Source organism: Sinocyclocheilus grahami, unplaced genomic scaffold (genome assembly GCF_001515645.1).
Source record: "Sinocyclocheilus grahami isolate Dianchi unplaced genomic scaffold, SAMN03320097.WGS_v1.1 scaffold58.1, whole genome shotgun sequence".
In the NCBI taxonomy this organism is placed as follows: Eukaryota; Metazoa; Chordata; class Actinopteri; order Cypriniformes; family Cyprinidae; genus Sinocyclocheilus; species Sinocyclocheilus grahami.
This window is the reverse complement of record NW_015505237.1, coordinates 3,230,644-3,255,427: the sequence shown is the minus strand read 5'-3', so window position 1 is coordinate 3,255,427 and position 24,784 is coordinate 3,230,644. Positions and strand designations below refer to the sequence as shown.

Below are 24,784 nucleotides of genomic sequence, written 5' to 3'. Positions count from 1 at the left end.
CAGTGTTAAGTTTCCACAGTCTTTGATGATTTGGGGTGCAATGTCATCTGCTGTTATTGTGTTATTGTGTTTTTTGAAAACCAACGTCACTGCACCCGTTTACCAAGAAATTTTGGAGCACTTCATGCTTCCTCCAGCTTTTGCACACTGCCAAAAGCACCAGAAGTTGGTTAAATGACCATGGTGTTGGTGTGCTTGACTGGCCAGCAAACTCACCAGACCTGAACCCCATAGAGAATCTATGGGGTATTGTCAAGAGGAAAATGAGAAACAAGAGACCAAAAAATGCAGATGAGCTGAAGGCCACTGTCAAAGAAACCTGGGCTTCCATACCACCTCAGCAGTGCCACAAACTGATCACCTCCATGCCACGCCGAATTGAGGCAGTAATTAAAGCAAAAGGAGCCCCTACCAAATATTGAGTACCTGTACAATAAATGAACATACTTTCCAGAAGGCCAACAATTCACTAAAAATGTTTTTTTTTATTGGTCTTATGAAGTATTCTAATTTGTTGAGATAGTGAATTGGTGGGTTTTTGTTAAATGTGAGCCAAAATCATCACAATTAAAAGAACCAAAGACTTAAACTACTTCAGTCTGTGTGCATTGAATTTATTTAATACACGAGTTTCACAATTTGAGTTGCATTACTGAAATAAATGAACTTTTCCACGACATTCTAATTTATTGAGATGCACCTGTACTTTAAAAAATACTCAAATTAAAATGAAAACTAAAAATATAAAGATAAGCTAATTCAAAATATTAATTACTCTAACACTACATAAATGTTTCATATACAGTGGGTACGGAAAGTATTCAGACCCCCTTCAATTTTTCACTCTTTGTTATATTGCAGCCATTTGCTAAAATCATTTAAGTTAATTTTTTTTCCTCATTAATGTACACACAGCACCCCATATTGACAGAAAAACACAGAATTTTTGACATTTTTGCAGATTTATTAAAAAAGAAAAACTGAAATATCACATGGTCCTAAGTATTCAGACCCTTTGCTCAGTATTTAGTAGAAGCACCCTTTTGATCTAATACAGCCATGAGTCTTTTTGAGAAAGATGCAACGAGTTTTTCACACCTGGATTTGGGGATCCTCTGCCATTCCTCCTTGCAGATCCTCTCCAGTTCTGTCAGGTTGGATGGTAAACGTTGGTGGACAGCCATTTTCAGGTAGTGCCTGGTTTTCTCCACACATACCGCTTAGAATTAAGGCCAAAAAGTTCTATCTTGGTCTCATCAGACCAGATAATCTTATTTCTCACCATCTTGGAGTCCTTCAGGTGTTTTTTCATGTGTCTTGCACTGAGGAGAGGCTTCCGTCGGGCCACTCTGCCATAAAGCCCCGACTGGTGGAGGGCTGCAGTGATGGTTGACTTTCTACAACTTTCTCCCATCTCCCGACTGCATCTCTGGAGCTCAGCCACAGTGATCTTTGGGTTCTTCTTTACCTCTCTCATCAAGGCTCTTCTCCCCCGATAGCTCAGTTTGGCCGGACGGCCAGCTCTAGGAAGGGTTTTGGTCGTCCCAAACGTCTTCCATTTAAGGTTTATGGAGGCCACTGTGCTCTTAGGTACCTTAAGTGCAGCAGAATTTTTTTTTGTAACCTTGGCCAGATCTGTGCCTTGCCACAATTCTGTCTCTGAGCTCTTCAGGCAGTTCCTTTGACCTCATGATTCTCATTTGCTCTGACATGCACTGTGAGCTGTAAGGTCTTATATAGACAGGTGTGTGGCTTTCCTAATCAAGTCCAATCAGTATAATCAAACACAGCTGGACTCAAAGGAAGGTGTAGAACCATCTCAAGGATGATCAGAAGAAATGGACAGCACCTGAGTTAAATATATGAGTGTCACAGCAAAGGGTCTGAATACTTAGGACCATGTGATATTTCAGTTTTTTTTCTTTAATAAATCTGCAAAAATGTCAACAATTCTGTGTTTTTCTGTCAATATGGGGTGCTGTGTGTACATTAATGAGGAAAAATTTTAGCAAATGGCTGCAATATAACAAAGAGTGAAACATTTAAGGGGGTCTGAATACTTTCCGTACCCACTGTATATATATATTTGCCAGGTTTTACAGGGTTAAAGTGCCAATGCAACATCTCACATTTGTATCACATTTCAAAACAATTACTATCAAACACCAATATTTGGTAACATTTTATTTTAGCCATGGAGAGAGAAACTAAAGAGAGAGGAGAGTGAAAATGCCCACAAACCACATATCATATATGTCTGAGGACATAACATAGTGTCCTTGTTACACATTACATGTACTTACTACATGTAGTGAAGCCAGGAAATTATGCATAATTCAAAGGAACTAACCCTAAACCTACAGGAAGTCGATGTAATTAATATTACTCAGTACTTATTTGTGTAATTACACCGTAGTGAGTTTGGTTACTGTAGACAACTGTATTATACATCTGAATTTCCTCCTAAACAACTGAGGAAGTAACAATCAAAGTGTCATGAAATCTGTGAAATTTGTGATTTAAGTTCATTAACAAAACATGATACCTCTGTAGACTACTATGCCTCCATCAGTAGTCTTAATGTCATCAAAAATAATTAACACCAATCAGGTTAAACTGTTGATTTCAATGTTTCTTGTTTACTACCTCTAGACACAAAACGTTGGCAATAGCTATTGCCTTGTTCAGTTATCTAAACTTTGCAGTGTGTATGTGCCTGACTTATAATGACAGATCAGGAGATACACTGTGACGAGGGATATTCCACAGGCTCTTATTGCTCTTCAACAGGCCATAGAACAGGACAATTATGCATGGGAGGATTACATACGTGAGGATTTATGTACTTATTATAGCTGTCAGACATCTAATAGTGTTGATATTGTGTTTCATTAGTCGTTCAGCTCAGGCAAAACAGACTAGCTAAGCTTGTAACATCTGAGATAGGAAGGATGCAATTAGAGCGGGATGGAGGAGACGTGAGAAAAAATTCAATTCTAGATGCTGACTGATGTGACCAGTGCATAAGACCTTTTTACACACCCGGAATATCAACACACTGCCGAGCAAACACAAACAAATAAAAACAAAGAGATGCACATAGAAACGGACACACAAATCCTTCGAAATGCTCACACACACAATAAAAGTTGGGGATTAACTGAAATAAAGCTGAAATAAAATTAAATGTAAATATTTGATGAAAAACGAAAAGTGTTTTACTGAAATAAGAAAAATTGAAATAAAAAATAAATTGAAGCTAAATAGAAATAAAACAAAAACTAATAAAAATATCCAAAGCATTTAAAAAAAAATTAAATATTAAAATAAAAGCTAATTCTAATTGAATCTATTAATACATTTTATAGTACACTAAAATAACAGAACTTTTTTCATTTAATAAAAATACTGGAAACACTGCACTGAAATGTGTAAAATGAGATAAGTCATACTGAATGTCGCATCTATTGTAAATCAATAGTGAAATTATGTTTTGGCTGAGTTTGTAGTTTATTTATGTGAATGAGAAAAAAACTGCCTGCCACACATTCCTTCAAAAAGAGTAAATAGACAATACATCTTGCTATCTATTGTCCTTGCAGGCTGCATGCAACAACAAACATACAGCACGACCAGTGCAGACTGCTTGCGAACAAATAACCCGCTGGTTCTTTTTAATAAATCAGTCAAAAAGACTGAATCAGTCTCATGAGTTTTCAGTTTGAACCTAAAACTAAAACTATTTAAAATTGTTTTCAGTAATTGAAATAAGGATAACTGTAACAGTCAGACCTCTTCCATTACAATAACAAAGAAATTGTAAAAAATGTTGCTTAAAAACGCAAACTTAGTTGAAGTATAATGACTAAAACTGGAAAAAAAGAACCTAAAAATATTTGAGGTAACTTCCAATACACTGTAAACAATCAGCGAAAGATTCGCTCTATGAAAGCATAATAAGCAATTTATTTTACTCACCCTTCAACCACTGATCATTAAAAGAAAATTTTAAAGTGTAAAACCATTAACAAATTACAACATACCATGAATAAAACCCAAAAACCTTGCCTATTTCTGTAGCAATAGTATGGACTTGTTCAATTTTACTGTAGTAATATATGTCTATATTAAGTAACAATTGCATTTGAAAGCATCAGTGAGAAAACAACCCTAGAAAGAGACATGAGGATTTGGAGAGAAAAATTAGATATTCTTAGTGCATTCCCATTAATTATTCATGGTTAATATCGTTAATTAAATCAGGAAAGCAGACCACAAATGTGCATTTTTCATGCTGTTACAGCGGAATTGCAAAAGAAAAAATAATCAGGAGGAAAAGAATGCAGCGGAGTGAAAAGAGCTCTTGCCATAGACATTCTTGTTATATCATGTCACATTAAAATACCAAGCATTACATTATTCTCCTGCCGTCTGAAAAAATAGAACATGAAGGAAAATGTACAGCTCATTCAGTCGAACTGACGGATAAGGATGACTTGTAGTGCAACTTTATGATTTTAAATAATGGCTTGCAGAATGGCTTGTTAGTTAAAAGGTGGATAGAAATATTACAAAATAAAAATAGTTACAAAAATAAAAATGACAAAAGCACATAACAAAATGAAACATTTTAATAAGAAAGCAAATTCAATATATTTACAAATACTACAACATATAACTAATATATAAACAATACTAAAATAACAGTGATATGAAGTCATGTCAATGAAGTCAAATATGAAGTCAAAGCTGTTTTATTTTACATGGAGTGGGTCACTTTATGGGGGCCATTTTTAAACCACATGACCAAACGAAATAAATAATCGTATAAATAATATCTGACTGCTAATTTTAACAGTGACCAAACCAAAAACATGCTTTTAGTGATGCATCCACACCACTAGGTGTCAATATAAGTATAAAACCATATTGGCCAGTGCAACGCAAACAGTGTTTTCCCGAGGAATTGGGCTACTTTTTTACTGCTGCCACGGGGTTTATTTTAATCGTGGGTTGAAGCGAAGGAAATGGAGAATTAAGAATGAAAGAAAGCGAATTTGGAATGATTTTAATGCAATTTTGATAGCCATTTTCCACCGGAATGTGATTGGGATAGTATTGAGAGCCATTTAGACTGGTTTTGTTACATACACCTGGCAACCCTGAAAGGAAACATCATATTACTGAGTGTACTTTTAATAATGAATATATATGTGACCCTGGACCACAAAACCAGTCTTAAGTAGCACGGGTATATAGCAATAGCCAACAATACATTGTATGGGTCAAAATGATAAATTTTTCTTTTATGCCAAAAATCATTAGGATATTAAGTAAAGATCATGTTCCATTTTGTAAATTTCTTACTGTAAATACATCAAAACTTCATTTTTGATTAGTAATATGCATTGCTAAGAACTTCATTTGGACAACTTTTGTAACAAATTACAAATGAAATCTATAAATGCACATGAAACAAGCATTGATTAAAAAGTTAGATAAATCCACATATTATAAGAGCCCACACATACAGTACACACCAAAGCTCTCACACACAGACTTCAGCTCTCTCCATTACCTGCGGTCGTATTACGTGAGGCCACGGCGAGGGAAAAAGACCCAAGGAGAAGCGACAGAATAAACGAGAGGGCCATTCTTCCACCTGCAGATTGAGAGAAAGAGAGAGGCATTATCAGAGGAGGAATGAGTGAGTGTGAAAACAGAGGGTGGAGAGTGACTGTTTAAGGGTGTGAGATGAGTGTGAGAGGAGTTTCTGAAGGAGGAGAGGAAAAGAGGAAATACAGTAGGAGAAAGGAAAGGGGTGGAGGTTGAGAGAAGAAGCCATGGGGCGAGGAGAGAAGCAGAAGATCAGAAACAGCACTTGCGGACAGACGGCCCTTTTGAAATCTCTGAACAGCTGATCTCCTCTTCGAGATTCACAGTTAGTCTACCACGACCAAGCAAATGAGTCACTCGCGGCAGGGTGCTTTCCTTTACTCAGCCTACAGATCTGCTTAATATCTGCATCAAGGTGCGAGCACTGCCCAGCCTTTCCCCTCAATATTCCCTTTCCGCCTAGCTGCTTTCTGACTCAGACGCGCCAACAAGCACCACGGTCGGTGTAGATGGGGGAGGACAAGATGAATGATAGCTGTTGTTTCAGTCAGTGGGTATTGTGTATATATTGGTGTTGTTTTTGATGACAAGGGTCCCATTTTACTTGTAGCAGTATATGTATAGCAAATGAGATACATATACAGTATACGCTTGATCCTTGAATTTGATTGGCTGAGTGGCTTTTCTAAAATTATGGAATATTTTAACTGCACTGTACATTGGTGGTGGTTTTTTTTTGGGGGGGGGGGATTATTTTTGTATATTAACTGATACTCAACTGTAGGGCTGCACGATAAATCGAAATGGAATCGAGATCGCGATTCGACAGAAGCTGCGATTGTCATGCGTATCTTTCAGTGAAGCACGGTTCTGTGATCAGCAGTAAATCTCCATCCAAAGGCCAGAGGGCGCTCTCGCGCTGAAACTCCAAATACGCCTCGCAGAAGAAACCCAGAAAATGCATCGCTGCAGCTGAATAAACAGAAGATTCAACTGCTTTCATTGATTCAACGTGACTAATAAAAACACGACTACGGCAATATATGGTTTATCTCAGTTCTTCTTATTATAATTTTCATTAAAATAAAGTATATTTATAATGCAATGCCTTTATCACTGCTTAAATACTATGAAATATGTTGGGTGCCTTATTCTGTGTAAGAAGCCACATCATCTCACAGAAGGATTTATTTCAAACACTCGACTGACGTGTTTAATGCCGGTTCTGCAATCAGCAGGAAATCATCATCACATGCTTTCAGATGGAGCAGCATTTACTTCACAGAGCCGTAGTTCACTGAGAAGCTATGCAAACAGCTGTCATTATCGCGAACTATTTCTTCGATTTCAGAATCGCGCAATAAAATCGTCTGCTATTTTTTTGGGGTAACTTGTCAGTGAACTACGGCTATGTGTAGTAAATGCTGCTCCATCTGAAAGCATGTGATGATGATTTCCTGCTGATTGCAGAACCGGCATTACTATCAAAATGCGCATGACAATCACATTCAATTAATCGTGGAGCCCTACTCAACTGATTAATTCGATAACACAGAGTCATTCATCGTCTTGATGAGTGAATCATTAAATCATTGAAAATTCAATAAATTCATTTAACAACACTGATTCATTCAGGAATAAACGAAGCAAATGTCTTTTACTGAATCATTAACTCAACGGATTGATTCAATCGGGAATGAAATAGATGAGTCGATGTATCTTTCACTTAATTTGTTTAAAAACACTCATTCATTCAGGGATGAAATAAGCTACTATCTTTGCGAGTAAGTTATTGAATGATTGACTCAACTGACTCATTAAACAAGACAAATTCTTTCAGGCACAAGCAGGTGACTATATGAGTCCACTAGCTCAGCTGACTCATTTAACAACACTGATTTATTCTGGATTTAAAAAGTCACTAGGTGCATCCCAAATCACATACTTATGCACTATTCTATGACATTTTTTTAGTATAAATAGTGCGAGTAGTGCGTTCACACTGAAAATTTCTAAACGAAAAAGTGCACTTTAAATAACCGGATGATGCACTTAAATAACCGGGGGAAAAAACTAAGTGTCACTGCTTCCGGGTCCAAACGCTCTATCAGATGCTACAAGAAAACAACAAATGGTACTAATATACACTGAGAATGTGATATAATACTACCAAAAAATTATAATCCTAACCTTTATCTCCATATACCGAAATCCCAGATGGCCAGATAGTGATACATTTTTTTTATATATAAATCATTCAAATATTTGTATTTGGAACGCCGTGAACACTGAGATTGTAGTGTACACTGTAAGTTTTTAAATGCTTAGCTTAAATATGTAATATGAATAAATAGTGCTCATGAATGGCTGTTGAGTTGGTATTCTCAAGTGAAACGAGTAGAGGCTTGAACCCGGAAACAGCATTCCTTCGTTACGACTAAACAAGTGGATTACATCACGAAGGGGGAGGCGCTATCAAACTCAGATTATTAATGATAAAATATCAAATGGATACACTGCATGGTTTGAGTACATAGTGCATAAGTGCATAGTGTATAAGTGCATATAGTGTATAGTGTGTCATCTGGGACGCAGTTACTGTCTTCATGAGTCAATTAATCTTTCACTTAAAGTCCCCCTGTAGTGAAAATCAAGTTTTTTATGTTGTTTATTTGTCTATGTGGTGTTTTTAATATGCTTTTAGACAAACCATGTGCCAATCCATTAATCAACACCATTGCCAAGTATTTTCTCCTCAAAAGTGTAGTTTCCCAATGGCACTCCCAGAAATGTGGTTTGAAACAGCCCTAGGTTTGCTACGTCACAAACCAATAACCAATCACGTCAAGGGATCGATTCCTATCACTAGCATGCAAAATATACCAATACCAGCACAAAACCAAAAATAAATTAGACCAAAAAACCCATGAGGCCGTGGTTTATTGTGAATTTAGAACCGCTAACTTGCATTATAACCCGCGGCAACAGTGTAAAAGTAGCCCGGAGTCAGACCCACCTCTCCCGCATCGGTGTCTGCACTTCACATGCGTATTTATGCTCGCGGGCGCAAATTAAGAATCACAAACGGCTGTATTCGAGTCTTCAAGGCATTTTGAGGACACAACATCGTCAAGTAAGTAACGTTAAGTAATATTACAGTATTCACTGTAGTTGTCCGCTAGTAAAAACATATGCCACTGTTTTGCATTTACTACATTTCAGTGAATCAGGAGGAACTGGCTGGTGTGTGAGTGAGTGGATGCAGGGCTAATTTGCATATTCATAGATCAGCGTATAGTAAATGAGGCAAGGGTGTTGAGTTATATTCCAGCTATTTTAAGGCATGAGAAAATTATTTTCACAAGAAAAAACATTTAAATGTGTCATTTTGCTTATCAAAGATAAGTTTTAAGGAATATAATATTTGACTACAGGGGGACTTTAAATGTGTGAGTCAATTAATCTTTTACTTAATTCATTTAAAAACACTGATTCATTCAGGAACAAATCAAGCAACTGTCTTTATGATTAAGTTAGTGAATAACTGATTCAAGTGACTCATTTACTTTATTCTGGAATTAAACAAGTGTTTGTCTTTACGAGTGAGTCAGTGAATCATTCACTTAATTGATTTGTTCAAAAACACAGACTCATTCATGAACTAAGCGACTGCCTTTATACATGAGTCAATGAATCACTGACTCAAGTGACTCATTAAAAAACACTCTGATTCATTCAGGAACAAAAAACCCACTGCTGTGCTCGGATATGCATGACGGTTGATTCTGATTTCCATTCAACAAAAAAGACAAAATAACTAGACATACTGTGTCTGAAATGTGGTTGAATTAAGAAAATATTCCAGCAATAAAATTGTAATTTTGTGTTAATCTATATGAACATATATACCAACTGGCGAGTAACTCATTAAAGCTGAATTTTTCTTGCAGTTGGAGCTTGGCGAGTGTTAATTTTGAACCCAGTTGACAACACTGAAGGGAACATTGAAAGCAAGATGTAATAGTAGGGCATGTTCATAAGCCCCTATAATGAGTGTGGAATTGCAGGGAAGCGAAAGAGAAACGTGCTTCAAAGAGCTGAAAAACCACAGAGAGACAAATCTGGGACGTAGAGCACGTAAACCACCGGCTTCGTAAAAGGAACTGGAGCCAGCGCACACACATGTTCACATTCACTCACACACAATCTGATTAGACAGCCAACAATCAACCAGGACTAATCTACATAAATTAATTTTATATGCTAAAATTATATGCTAATTTGAAATACAGGTAGCAAAGCAGGAAGACTCAACTCCACCATAACGCTTTACACTTCCTGCGCTGTAATCACAATGGAAGCAATTTCTAGAGATTATTCACGGCTTCTAACTGTTCTCAAAGGAATATGAACGAGTATATGAGCCATAACACATTTTATCCCACACTATAAAAGCAGACGAGGCTTTCCTTCGTGGGAGCGCAGAGCGCTGTAAAGACGGTCTTTGCATGAAAGGCGGGTTAGGATTAACTTTAGCGGGTTCAGGCAGCACAAGGAAAAATTTTTGTGAATGCACTGAACATATGGAGTTGACAGAAAAAAAGCTAGCGTGCTGCCTTGCTGTCTACTGCTTACATTGGCAGCTGTCTTCTGAAGGGCTGTGCACACAGGACATGTTCTTGCGTTTGGTCTGCACTCATTGCTGGTCTGTGGTAAATCTGGAATAGGCAAACATCTTTGTCCATTACAGCACATCTCACACCATGAGCATGTCATTTTTTAGATGATATGTCAAGTTAAAAATAGTTTATGAGATGCAGCACTGTAAATCAATGTCGGTTTTAAAACAATGGCCCAATCGTATGAGCTTAAACACTGCTTATTTACATACACATATGCATACAGTATATGGGTAGTTGATGCATGTCCATGAATTTTTTTTTTTATTAAATCAGTATTTTAGGTTAAAATGTACACAAAAGTGCATGGAAAATGTAAGTTTAAGAAGCTATTTATTATGATTTTTAAACACATTTTTCCCTTAATGGTTTTATTTTAAATGGTCCTGGAGTGTGATAAATGAACATTTTAAAAACACAAATATTTCATGTAGTCTTTCAAATTATATCGGCTCATTAAAACTGCATGCATAATAATTAGCAAAATGCCAGAACAACAAATTCCCAAAAGTTTTTGATGTCAAGTAGGCTACCCATTAGCAAAGGTGTATGGGTGTTAATGCCGCTATAAACATGCCTTCTGTTCAATTCTGTCACTCTCCGTCTAGCTGTTTTTAATGCTAGGATGTGTCCTGTGTGAATGGGCCCTTAGGCATCATCCTATACAGAAATGTAACCACATAAGATGATTTAGAACGTTGTACATAAACCTGTGCGAGACACAACACATAAAGAGTTCCTGATGTTAAGCACACAAGACGTGAAGAGTTTGACGTTAGCATGTTGCTAAGCTAACAACGTGATGCTCTAAGCATTAAAAGCACAAAATATTAGGTAAAAGGGTACACTTTCGATTTTATTTACTTTTATTAAAAAGTTTTGTTTTTTCTTGACTCATCCACCATCTTAGATTTTCTTGGAGGTTGTTGCAATGCATTCTGAAATAGATTTTTCAGGGAAGAATACATGCTGCCTACATTTTGAAACAACTGTCATGCCTGTAGTGCACCTGTGATGCTAGTAGACAGCTTGCTAGGTTTTGGACAGCTGTTGACAGAGAGGGGCTCTGATGCTATCTATAGTGAAGAGGAGATTGTGACTGCTGCTTTGTTATGTGAAAATGAAGCTAATGAAAAGCGTTTGCAGTGCAGGGTGAATGTACACACACACACACACAATCTGAAGACAGGGCTCCACCTGAGGTGCAAAACTGACCGCGTGGTAGCAAGCTCTTTCTCATCTCTCTCCTCCTCTTTCTAACATGTTCTCTCTCACTGGCTTGCTTTTTTCCAGGCCAGCATTGTTTCTTTTATTGCGTCTTCCAAAATCACTGCTGTCTTTCTCCTTCATCCCTATTCAGTCTTCTTTTATCTCTCTACAGAGCAATTACTCTCAATCTTTTTCCCCTCCATCTTTCTAACTGGCTTGTCTCATGAAAACAACAAATCTTTCACTCAAACACCATACACTCATTAAACGCAGCCTGATTGCGATACACTGCACTGAAATCGCAGCCATAAACCTACACAATTTTTATTTACACCCCCTTACAAATACCTACATTTTCAAGACCGGGTAGATACCATTTTAGGTATCGGCCATTGTGAAAGACATACTGTTTGCCTACTAATTTAAAAACTGGGGTGGAAACGTCCCCCTGCTTTGATTATGGTGGATATGGCCCTGGCTCGCACACATTCATGCACATTCACTTGGTAAATGACAGGTGACAATCTCTATATGGACACTGAAAGCAAAGCACGTCTCTTTCTGACTAGAAACCAAAGCTGAAAACTGCCTAATTCTGTTGCCAGGCAACCATTCATGTACCCTCCTTCCGTTTGCTCTTTGACTGCTGTCAGACTTTCTTGATGTTTTAACCCCCGGTGACACGCTGTCTCCCCCACGCCTCTGTAAACGAACCCTCTCAGCCATCTGACTGCAGAGGTGATGAGTGAACTCGACGGTTTCGACGCAGTGTCTCATCAGTGCCTCATCTAGCATGAATGTGTGGTTTAGCGGTTTGCACCTGTGCAGCTAATATTACCCACCATAGAAATAGTATAAGCATGTAAATTAGCATGAAATGTGGGACCTAAAAAGGGCACGGCTTACACTGTCAGAAATAATTGCCAAAACTGTACCTTTTTTGGATACAACAGCTTATCACTGGGTCAGTACCATTAAAAGGACAAATTTGTACCTTTTAAAGGTGCATAGTAGTATCTGAGAGCAGTAATATTCATACTTAAAGGGATAGTTCACCCATAGCCATTGACTTCCATACTAAGGAAAAAATACTATGGAAGTCAATGGCTACCATCAACTGTTTGGTTTGTAGGTTTTTAACATTCTTCGAAATATCTTCTATGATGTTCAGCAGAAGAAAGAAACTCATACAGGTTTAGAACAACTTGAGGGTGCGTAAATGATGAACTATCCCTTTAAAGCACTATTATGAACATTTAAGGTACAACATTGGGTGCTTCTCAAACGGAAGGCTGCATCCTACCGAGGCAGCATCCTTCCTAGTTCAGTTCTTCAGAGTCTTGTAGGCTAGAGTCCTCCTCGGCATTAAACGCTAGAATGAAACGATCTAGTAAGTGCGCGTGGCTACATCACATATGTTTCCAGCCCTCACCGTCACGGCACAAAAACACGAATAAAACTTTGTTTTGGAAAAATACTTTGTATTACAAATCTTTATATTGTTTTGCTTTCTATTAATGCAATACAATGAATCACAGTCGTCTTATCTCCCTGTGGCTTAAATTATAGGCTAGAGTCCTCCTCGGCATTAAACGCTAGAATGAGACAGTCTAGTAAGTGTGTGTTGTTACGTCACATATGTTCCCGCCCTCACCACCACGGCACGAAAATACTAATAAAACTTAGTTTTGGAAAAATACTTTGTATTATAAATCATTATCTTATTTGGCTTTCTATTAATGCAATACAATAAATCACAGCCGTCTAGTCTCCCGGTGGCTTACATTATTGGCAGTTTAGTGTTTAGTGAGTAATTTACACCAAAACAAAAAATAACATGCTTTCATGTCCGAAAACATTATTTTTGTCTTACATTTCATAATACATTCAGACAAGCTCAGTACTGCATTGATTTTCGTCAGTTTATTTTCATGAAATGGAAGGGTACAAAGGATTGTGGGTGATTGAAGGTCGCAAAGGATACATCCCATGCATCCTTCAAATTCAGCTGAATGAAGGACGCAAAACGAAGGCTGCCTTCCAAGGATCCTTGCGATTGAGACGGCCTTCAGCGATGTTTGATGACGTGGCAGCCTTCGGAGGATGCAGCCTTCCATTTGAGAAACACCCATTGTCCTTCTAAGCTGAACTCCTAATGGTACAATTTTTGCAAATTTTTTGTGTAGCAGCATTGACACTGGCCGTAATTGTTCAGTGTGATCAGATTAAAGTATATTTTTTAGTGCAATCACCCACCTAACATTAAAGTTTTTAAATATACTTTTATATTGCAATAATTTCACATGGAATCTTTAAATAATTTTTTTTAGGGGGAAGTCGTGGCCTAATGGTTAGAGATTGCGGGTTCGAGTCTCGTACCAGCAGGGATTGTAGGTGGGGGGAGTGAATGTACAGCACTCTCTACCACCTTCAAAACCACGACTGAGGTGCCCTTGAGCAAGGCACCGAACCCCCAACTGCTCCCTGGGCGCCGCAGCATAAATGGCTGCCCACTGCTCCGGGTGTGTGTTCATGGTGTGTGTGTGTTCACTGCTGTGTGTGTGCACTTTGGATGGGATAAATGCAGAGCACTAATTCCAAGTATGGGTCACCATACTTGGCCACATGTCACGTCACTTAAATGAACGTAGAAACAACATAGACAGTATATTTTTAATGTTGGTTTATTGGCATCTTTTTTATGACTGAAGGCAAGCATCACTGATACTACTGATGTCTCTAAGATATTGTCCTTTTCCCCTAATTTTTAACCATTGCCTACAGCATAAATGAGAGCTATCAATTTGAACATTTATAAGACTTTTAAAAAATAACAACTTCTAATTTAAGTGAACTTAAATCAGTCTTCACATATAATAAATGTCCTATTGTGCCCTTCAGCAAGTAGTAAGTTATCAAACACTAAATTCTAAATTAAATATAGATGAATCCTTAAAGCTACAAAAGTTATAGATTTTTTCTTTTGTTCTTTGATTAACAGACATCACAGCAGCTGGGTTATTAGGTTATTTGGCTGATATTACTTTAAGAGTTATAAGAGTTACTATAAGAGTTTAATATTACTTTAATTCAGCCACTGCTGAATGTGAAACGGATCTGACATGCATTGTATTTTCTCAAAACCCTTTACCTTTTCTGACCTGCTTCAGGTCTTAAAGTCTCTACTAATGAGCTGACGAGTTGAATCGGGTGTGTTAGATGAGGGAGACCGTGCTGGTGTGCTCCAGGACAATTTTGTTCTTAAATGTGACTCATATAACAATTACTTACGTGCATGTACAGTTTTAAGGCCGCTTTAATCGTCTTTTGGTAACTACATGACTTAACTGACGACATACGACATTGCATGCTCGTAGTTTCTTTTGTGCTTTATATACAGTCTGCCGGCGCATTTGTTTGTGCAATTGAAGAGGTGGAGGTACGAGCACAATATAACAGCTGATAGAACAGGAAACATTTTTTTTACTGACAACATCTCATCTGACTGCAGTTCACTGATGTTCTACTGAAGCTCCTCGTCACCTGTACCCTTTTCCTCACTCGTTTGACTAGTGCCTGGTGCTGAGGTGAAGTTGAAATGCGTGTCTGAAAAGTTTCCTGTTTGATGTGGTCATAAAGATGTTCTGCTTCAAAATAAATGCAATTCTTGTCAAGAAAAAAAGATACAGAAGCAGCAGTTGTAAGTACGGGTGGCCAACCCTAGCTCCGTCCCGGCATTACATATTTTTACCGCTGTTAAACTGCTAAATTAATCGCATGCGTTAACTTGCTAATTTTGACAGCACTAATATTTCTACATTGTCTGAAGTATATGTAAGCAGTGTTTTCCAATGTAAAACTGGCTATCATCATGCTTGGGTGTAGCTTATCAGTAGCTAAAGTGTTCTGTGTGTTTTTTAGCACATTACTATCCAATTATTAGGGGGCTCTAGGTGGTATCTAGGACATTTTGGGTGGTTTGTAGGTGGAACCGCTTCCTGATCCAAGTTAAAAGAGTCCACCCTAAAGTATACTTCCCTTGTTCGTGTTCCAGTCTGTGGGTTGTAATTTTTGCCTTCAGCACATTCTGCTGATGTCCATGCACACATCTGTGTAGAGCCTGATTTTTGTGTCCGGACTTGTGCCAGCAGTAGTGAATGTGCGAGTGATTTGACCACTTTAAAACAAAGGTTCACTAGTGCGCACCGGTGTATCCACTCTCTCTCTGTCAATGGAGTATGCTTTGAAAGGCTTGTGTGCTCAGCTGTGTGCGAGACAGAGCGAAATGCGGAAAATGAAGTACACCTGGGCCTTTAGGTCTGTGATATTCTGGTCTCTAGATAACTTGCTGGGAAAAAAAACTAAGCTGGTTTGCTGTTGTTTGCAGGTCCCAGCCTGGCCAGGCAGGTGTTTAGCTGGGTGAATAATATAGCTGAAAAGTGCCCACAACTGCTCTAAAACCAGCCAATAGACTAGATACAAATGAGTTTAGACTGGATTAAGATGCTTTTTCAGCAGGTTATGCTTTGGGTCTCTCCCTTCATCTAAGTGTAAATGGTCTTACTCGCACTGCTCTGAGCGGGATTCAAACCAGCATCGACCGACATGGGAAATGGCTAACAAGGATGCTAAAGACCACAGCCTCTAGTGTCTAGTGTGCCTCTTGAGTGCAAGGGAATTATATTTATCTGCACGGCTCTTACCAGCTGGTCTACAATACACTCACCTCCCAAAACCTCACTCCCCGGGTCACGGCACCAATATAGCTGGTGAGTAAGAAGCATGATTTCTTCCCAAAACAGTTACATGCAAACCTGCCTTAAAAATTCAGACATCAATTCTGTTTAGAGTTCAGAATATCATGGCTGGATCTGATTTTGACAAACAGTAAGCTATTTATCAAGATTACATTTAACTAACATTTAATTTTGGTAGTCCACTTTAGGCATTCTACCAGCAGTAACAGTAGACATTCTGTTATTAGTAACTTTGCAACTTCATGTCAACTACCAGTCATTGGAGTTTTAGTAGACTGTCTACTTCATGCCTAACACTTTATTCTGATGGTGTCCCTACAATTATTCTACTGACTTATCAAGTAACTTTTCAAGTACATTTCAACTTATTCTACGAACCCTAAACCTTACCTAACAGTCTACTACTACTATAATGAGAGTTAGTTGACATGCAGTTGTTAAGTTGCTTATAGTTAGTTGAATGTCTAAAGTGGACTATCAAAAAGTGTTACCCAACACTATATACAGTGTTGGGGGTAATGCATTACAAGTAACGTGAGTTATGTAATCAGATAACTTTTTCAAGTAACTATGAAAGTAACAAATTACTTTTAAATTAACAACAAAATATTTAAAATAATAGTTATGTTTTCACATAAGTAAAGCAAGTTCGTTTTTTTCCATATATTCACTGACACAATGAAATCTCCACAACACCACGGAAACAAGTCGCAACAACGAAATTAGCACAGCATATCAAAGACAAGCCACAACACAATGAAATTAGCACGACACAACAGAAACAAGCCACAACACAACAAAAACAAGTCGCAGCACAACGAAATTAGCACAACATATCAAAAACAAGCCACAACACAACTAAATTAGCAGAACACAACAGAAACAAGTTGCAACACAACGAAATTAGCACAATACAACAAAAATTAGTCCTATGCGTTGTGTTGTGGCGATTTCGTTATGTTGTGCACTACTGGGCCACTGTAAAAAGGACCTTGACAGTTGCCAAAAACATAACCTTCGGGTTTTTTGTTATTAAAAACAAATAAGCAAGCCCAGCCCAACTGGTTCATCTATGACCAATAGTAATATTGATGACTGCCTTAGAAAGCACCAATTACACTTTGTAGAGTACAAAGGTCTCCAATAAAACAAATAGGGGGTCATCAAATGCCTCTCATGGGGACGACCCTTTTGGAAACAAATATTAGTTAGCGACAATCGCTCCCCAGAGTTGCTGCAGCACACAGTCTGCTGTCACTTCCTGTGAAATGCACAATGAATGATGGGAAACTGTCACTGACCTCCTCCTTGTCATCGACCTGTTCGCTAACTGATAAGGGCGATGAAGGCCTGACAACCTGACTGATGTAAATCTGGTTGGGAGGAGCACAGACCGTCAGGAAGTGAGTGTGTTTGAGCCTCTTAACAAAGGACACATATTCTCCGGGGCAATTCTGCTATGTACGGTCATAAAACCAAACGGAAGTAAGGTAAACTCTTTATTCCATGATGCATCTCAGCGTAAGCCGCCTTCCTCCTTTGTTAATGCGTCTAAATCTGCAGGATTCAAAGGGAAGTTCAAAGATGTCAATTCTAATTCCTCCAAAATCACAGGAGATGTCTGAGTTTGGAAGCTCGGCTGGTGGAATACGTGACCAGACGTTGAGGGATGTAATTCAAGCTGGCAGAACGTGAAGCCAATAAGCCACAGCACATAACACAGTCAATAATTATTGGGTGAGAGAGAAGCCTTGCTGATGTATCCATCCGTCCTGGACCTGGATCTATAGCACATGTGCAAATAGATTGTGATGACCTCACAACCCCACTATACACACACAAAAGCAAGTGCTCTGGTAAGTACTCATCGAAATACTTTTGTATGATATTACCATACAGAGACATGCCATATGTGCCTACTGTTAAAAAAAACTGGCTTAGTAGGACACAAGTGAATGCTGGGCCACAACACAACAAAAACAAGTCGCAACAACGAAATTAGCACAGCATATCAAAGACAAGCCACAACACAATGAAATTAGCACGACACAACAGAAACAAGCCACAACACAACAAAAACAAGTCGCAGCACAACGAAATTAGCACAACATATCAAAAACAAGCCACAACACAACTAAATTAGCAGAACACAACAGAAACAAGTTGCAACACAACGAAATTAGCACAATACAACAAAAATTAGTCCTATGCGTTGTGTTGTGGCGATTTCGTTATGTTGTGCACTACTGGGCCACTGTAAAAAGGACCTTGACAGTTGCCAAAAACATAACCTTCGGGTTTTTTGTTATTAAAAACAAATAAGCAAGCCCAGCCCAACTGGTTCATCTATGACCAATAGTAATATTGATGACTGCCTTAGAAAGCACCAATTACACTTTGTAGAGTACAAAGGTCTCCAATAAAACAAATAGGGGGTCATCAAATGCCTCTCATGGGGACGACCCTTTTGGAAACAAATATTAGTTAGCGACAATCGCTCCCCAGAGTTGCTGCAGCACACAGTCTGCTGTCACTTCCTGTGAAATGCACAATGAATGATGGGAAACTGTCACTGACCTCCTCCTTGTCATCGACCTGTTCGCTAACTGATAAGGGCGATGAAGGCCTGACAACCTGACTGATGTAAATCTGGTTGGGAGGAGCACAGACCGTCAGGAAGTGAGTGTGTTTGAGCCTCTTAACAAAGGACACATATTCTCCGGGGCAATTCTGCTATGTACGGTCATAAAACCAAACGGAAGTAAGGTAAACTCTTTATTCCATGATGCATCTCAGCGTAAGCCGCCTTCCTCCTTTGTTAATGCGTCTAAATCTGCAGGATTCAAAGGGAAGTTCAAAGATGTCAATTCTAATTCCTCCAAAATCACAGGAGATGTCTGAGTTTGGAAGCTCGGCTGGTGGAATACGTGACCAGACGTTGAGGGATGTAATTCAAGCTGGCAGAACGTGAAGCCAATAAGCCACAGCACATAACACAGTCAATAATTATTGGGTGAGAGAGAAGCCTTGCTGATGTATCCATCCGTCCTGGACCTGGATCTATAGCACATGTGCAAATAGATTGTGATGACCTCACAACCCCACTATACACACACAAAAGCAAGTGCTCTGGTAAGTACTCATCGAAATACTTTTGTATGATATTACCATACAGAGACATGCCATATGTGCCTACTGTTAAAAAAAACTGGCTTAGTAGGACACAAGTGAATGCTGGGCATCAGACACTGGCCCAAAGGATGGGTTTCTACTATGTCCTCATCAGCTTTCCTAAAGGATATTTCACCCAAAAAGTGAAAATTCCGTTATTATTTACTCACCTTCATGCAGTAAAAAAAAAAAAAAAAAGTATCACTTTCTTCTATGGAACAAAACAGGAGATGGAAATGAAAGCAAATGCCAAGCTCTAAAAAACGGCATATGCAGTCACAAATATATTTAAACACAACACATGCACCAGGTTTGACACAATAATGATGCCAAAGCCCACTGGTTCCAAGATTGTTATTGTTTAACTAAAATTAATATGATTAAAAATCATTGAAATAAAGCTGAAAATAAATAAAATACAAATATACAATGAAAAATGTCAACTTAAAAAACAAGTTTACATTGAAGTACTAAAATGACTAAAACTTGAATAAAAATATTTAAGCTAAATAGAAATATCTAAAAAAAAAAAAATAATACAAAAGCACATTAAATCACTCAAATGTATAATGACATTAAAATGAAAACTGAAAATATTAAATTCAAAAGAGTAATAAATGTTATAAATAAATACTAAACTAATATTAAAATACCACTGATTGGTTCTCATATACGTTGTAACCAAATTTTCAATAAAATTCACATAAATTCCAGATTGTTCGTCTCACATAATGTTATTTAGAATATGAACTCTGATTCATTTTATACAATTTTATATAAAATTAATATATAATATTCAAATTCATTTGTGTGTGTGTATGTGTGAACTACTTTAATTTAAACAGTTTATTCAGGAATTGCTGAACAGCAAAATTCTAACCGAGTGCTTATTTCTTTGAGATCAAGCCCCCTGCCATTTGTTTTCTGTATGGAATAAATGATGAGAGCACGTAATTAAAGTAAATAATATACTATCACAAACCTATAGCATGCAGGCTTATTTTTAGAAACCTCCTGGCTGAGTCATCATAAAATTGAAAGTACATTATGACTAAGATGGTGGAGGGAAAAATCTGCTTCAAGACACATGGTGCAGCTCACATAGTGCCAAAAAAAAGAAAAAAACTTGCTTGGAGAGACATAAAGCACAAAGACACCCTAGGAAACAGTGAGACACAAACATACACCGACTCCCATCGAGTCGCACGAGTGAAACCCAACAGGACACATGCAAACCCATGCTGTGATACACGCCTACAGAGATCAGAAACGCAGGCCACCGACAGCAAAGAGAGAGAGCGAAGATGCGGCGTTGTAATTCCTCAATCAATGCCATGAGGCATGAGTGTGAGGTGTAACAGACGGCTTATTGACAGAGCGTCTCATAAAAGACTAAAGCCTAGAGCCTCACAACACCACACACATAATAACACAGGGGCGTGACAGTGTCCCACTTTCCTCTGACATTTCTGGTAATTCATTTATTCAGCAAGAACTGCACACTGAAATTTCAACAGGAGTTTCTATAATGTGCTACCATGCATAGAAAACACAATCTACAGTGCTGTCTACTGTCTACATAAGCAGCTTCCTTCTAAGGCAGGGGTGCCCAACCCTGCTCCTGGCGATTGACTCTCCTGCAAAGTTCAGCTCCAACCCTAATCAAACACACCTGAAGCAACTAATTAGGGTATTCAGGATCACTTAAAAATTAAAGGCAGGTGTCTTTGATTAGAGTTGGAGTTAAACTTTGCAGGACAGTCGATCGCCAGGAGCAGAGTTGGGCACCCCTGTTCTAAGGCATCCTAACTGTCATTTACATTAGCTTTGTGATTGACGATTGAATGTTCTATGATACGTGTGCCACGAGAAATAGTGATCCTCACATGAGAGAGTCGATCCATGTTTACTCAGCAGCATTCTTGGTGACACCTCTGAAATGCTATTTTCTGTGCATGTGAATACACAGCTTCTACCTACTTAACTGTGAAGATTGTGTTTCAATCATTTGTTTCAAATCAAAAATTGCAACACCCCTTGTGAAAATTAAGTGTACGTAATTGTAATGAAAGTGCACTTGTAGCATAATTCACATTTTAAAATTATATTTTTAAAAAACGCAGATAATATAATATTAACGAAATAAAAGGCCACTTAAATGAACTTAAAGCACACTTTTATGACTGTTTCTTAACACACTTAAGTAGTTTTACTTTAAAGTACATTTTTAAATCATTATGTTTTAATAAACGTACAAACTGTACAAAATCCCGTCTTAATCATTACAAATTTGTAATTACATATGTTTAAATATGACTTACAAGCTTTAGTAGAAATTACATTAAAGTCTATTTTATTTTACCATATATGGTTGTAAGTACATTGAGAGTGTTTTAAAGACAATAGTAAAATATTTAAAATACATTTATTTCATACTAAGTATAGTTCAAATCTATTAATTTACTGACATACTGCTTGAGACTTACTGATATAGGCTAAAAATGATAATTAAACTGTATTTCTGTTACAGTATTGTGGCTGTAGAGATGCGCACAACAACGGAGTAACAATAATAGTCCTTTAATTGTAACTTCAAACACATAAGACAGGAGAATCACCAGGAGAGAATGCAACCACACAAACTAAACTTAAATCAATCCACGACGAATGTCAGACAGAGACTGAGGGAATATATGCAAATGCAAAATAAAGGAGCAGACGAGATGATTAATGATACACAGGTGAACAGAATGACATAATCAAGACAACTAAGGAAAACTGGGTCAAAGGAACAAAACAAGGCAGGAGAACTGAAACAGGGAAAAACACACAAAAAGTCCATAACTGTAACAATTTGGAGTAAGCCTACTAGTTGTGTGCAATGCACATTTCTTAATATTAAGCCTAAAATGTGTTTTAATATCACTATTGATGAGGATTGTACTGTATGATCCTTGAATAACATTGATCTTTAAATGCAAGATTTTTAAAGTTTACCTAAAGTATACTTGCAATAGTTTCACTATAGCACAATCAAATATACTTCAGTATATCTTTAGTTGGACCTCAGCACTACTTCTGAAATCCTACTTAAAGGTGCTGTATGTAGAATTGACACCGAGTGGTTGAACTAGGTATTGCAGTCCAAATTCAAACTATTGGAGAGGGGTTTTTTCACCCGGCCCCTCCTCCTCAGACTTGAGGCACAGATTGTTGCCAGATTGGGCGCCAGATTGAGGACACCAACAGGAACGAGCGCACTTGACGATGAATGAAAGGAAATACGCTGTGTTTTCCGCCAACTGGCAACCCCGGGTGCCGAAATACAATTGGGTAAACTGGCAGTGGGCGGGTTTCACAAACCAAAACAGAGACCGACATTCCGACCCCGAAAGCACATTTTCAAAGGAGAATAACTGACTGGAGCATTGTTTTTCAGATAAACAAGTATGTTAACTTAGCATGTTTCTTAAATATCTACAAATATATTATGGTATTTTTATGCTTTAGTAGAGTCAAAAACTGTTTTGTGTCTCTGAGCAATGGACGGTGTTTACTTATTGAATGAATCAGCTTTTTGAACGAATCGGTTGAATAAATGATTCAGTGATTCACTCATTAACACAGTTGAATGCTTTGTTTTTGAATGAATATTAATATACTAACAGTCACTTGCTGTCATCTACTGGCGGTTTTAATTTCACATTTCTACAATTTTTTTCATATTTTAAATTATTTCAAATATCAGTATTCAATGTTTTATGTTAAAAACAAAACATTAGGCCTATTTATGCAACTGTAACTGCAGTTTAAATGCATTCATGTCCCCTCTGAGATACATAAACTGTGTAAATACATCTAAATGCTATTTCAGATGCAGATTCCAGAAATGTTTTCTTATGTTGGAATGAAAGACACTAAGTACCGGATGAAGTGCTTTTTATTCTTCCCCAAAAATACTAAATGGAAGAAAGAATTAAAACTGAACACAATCTTGCTACTCTGTGTATGAACATTTTGTATTTATATTTATTTGCTTCTTTTCCATTTTGCACTCACTTGTACTTTTACTTTCAATCACATACTTTAAGACTTTTACTCAAGTAAGATTCTAAACAGTGACTTCAACTTCTGCCAAAGTCATTTTCTGGTAAGATAGCTGTACTTTTACTTGAGTATGGCTTTCAGGTACTTTATACACCACTGCTCTTTTCTAAAAGAGCCTGATGTTAGCGTGTTGCTTAGCTAATGACTCAGTGCAGTACTAAGCATAAACATAGATAAAACACAAATATATATAGTGATTTTTAAATAGAAACGCAAGTACAGTACAAGAGCCAACATTTCTCTCTACTTGTGCAGCATATTGTATGATTTTTTTCTCATTGAGATAATCACAATGGGATTGACTTCCATGAATGACACATGCAATGTTGCCTTAAAAAGGCCGAAATAAAGTGTCTTACAATTCTTTGCGTCAGAAGAGCCTGAAAATACCGTCAAGTTTGGCAGTCAAACGTTCATGCTGTAGTGGAATGGATGTGATGAACAGATGGTTATTCTGGTTATTCTTCATTTAGTCTCAGGCTCAGACGGCACGCCCACAGTCTGCTCAATGCTCTGATGCACACTGCACACAAAACTGGCAAGTGCTGGCTCAATCTGATTAGACGCTATTTCCGGGAGTAAACGCACACAATTTGTTAAACCATTCGGATACAGAGATGTGTTGAGACTGGGAAGGCACTTTCAAGCATTTAAGGAAAACGATAATCCATCAATTTGCCTGGTTAAAGGTATCAGATCTTTTAAAAAATAACCAGAGTAGTCAATAATCTAGATATCTACAGAACTGTACTGTATATAACAACTTATTTGTGTTAAATAATCGGTACTTTTGGATGGACATGAGTGATGACCAAGTCCATCTGTTATTCTATCAGGCAGTCTCTTCCTGTCTAAGTGGGCGGTTCTTGGCCAGAAAAACCTGCAAACTGGACCAGACTTAATACCACAATTCAAATGTCTATGCAAGAGACTGTGCTTCATTAAAAGGATGCAGTGAACAGCTTAAATTTCAGTCTGTTTCTCACAAAAAGCTATCATATGGCTTCTGAAGACTAGGACTATAGCACACAAGTCATAAAGGCCACTTTTATGATACTTCTTTGGTGCTTTAGAGCTCCATTCATTGTGACTGCATGGAAAAGAGCGACGGGTCACGGGGGAATTAAGAATGTGAAACTGTGAAACACTGCGCCCACTGATAATATTGTTTATATGCATGTGCTGCATTGTTTTGCCACCCAATTTACTAAAGGAATTATGCAAATGCAACAAACACACCCACAA

At 37.8% G+C, this 24,784-nt stretch overlaps 1 protein-coding gene across 2 annotated transcripts in view; it reads right to left on the bottom strand.

The window, feature by feature from the left end:
- Positions 1–24,784, bottom strand: part of LOC107584305 (gamma-aminobutyric acid type B receptor subunit 1-like) — a 142,394-nt gene that overhangs the window by 97,761 nt on the left and 19,849 nt on the right. For both annotated transcript variants that reach the window (XM_016270873.1, XM_016270874.1), the window contains exon 2: positions 5,579–5,662. In XM_016270873.1, coding sequence (XP_016126359.1) covers positions 5,579–5,654 — 76 coding nt within the window. In that variant the 5' untranslated portion in view covers positions 5,655–5,662. The remainder of the gene's footprint in view (positions 1–5,578; positions 5,663–24,784) is intronic.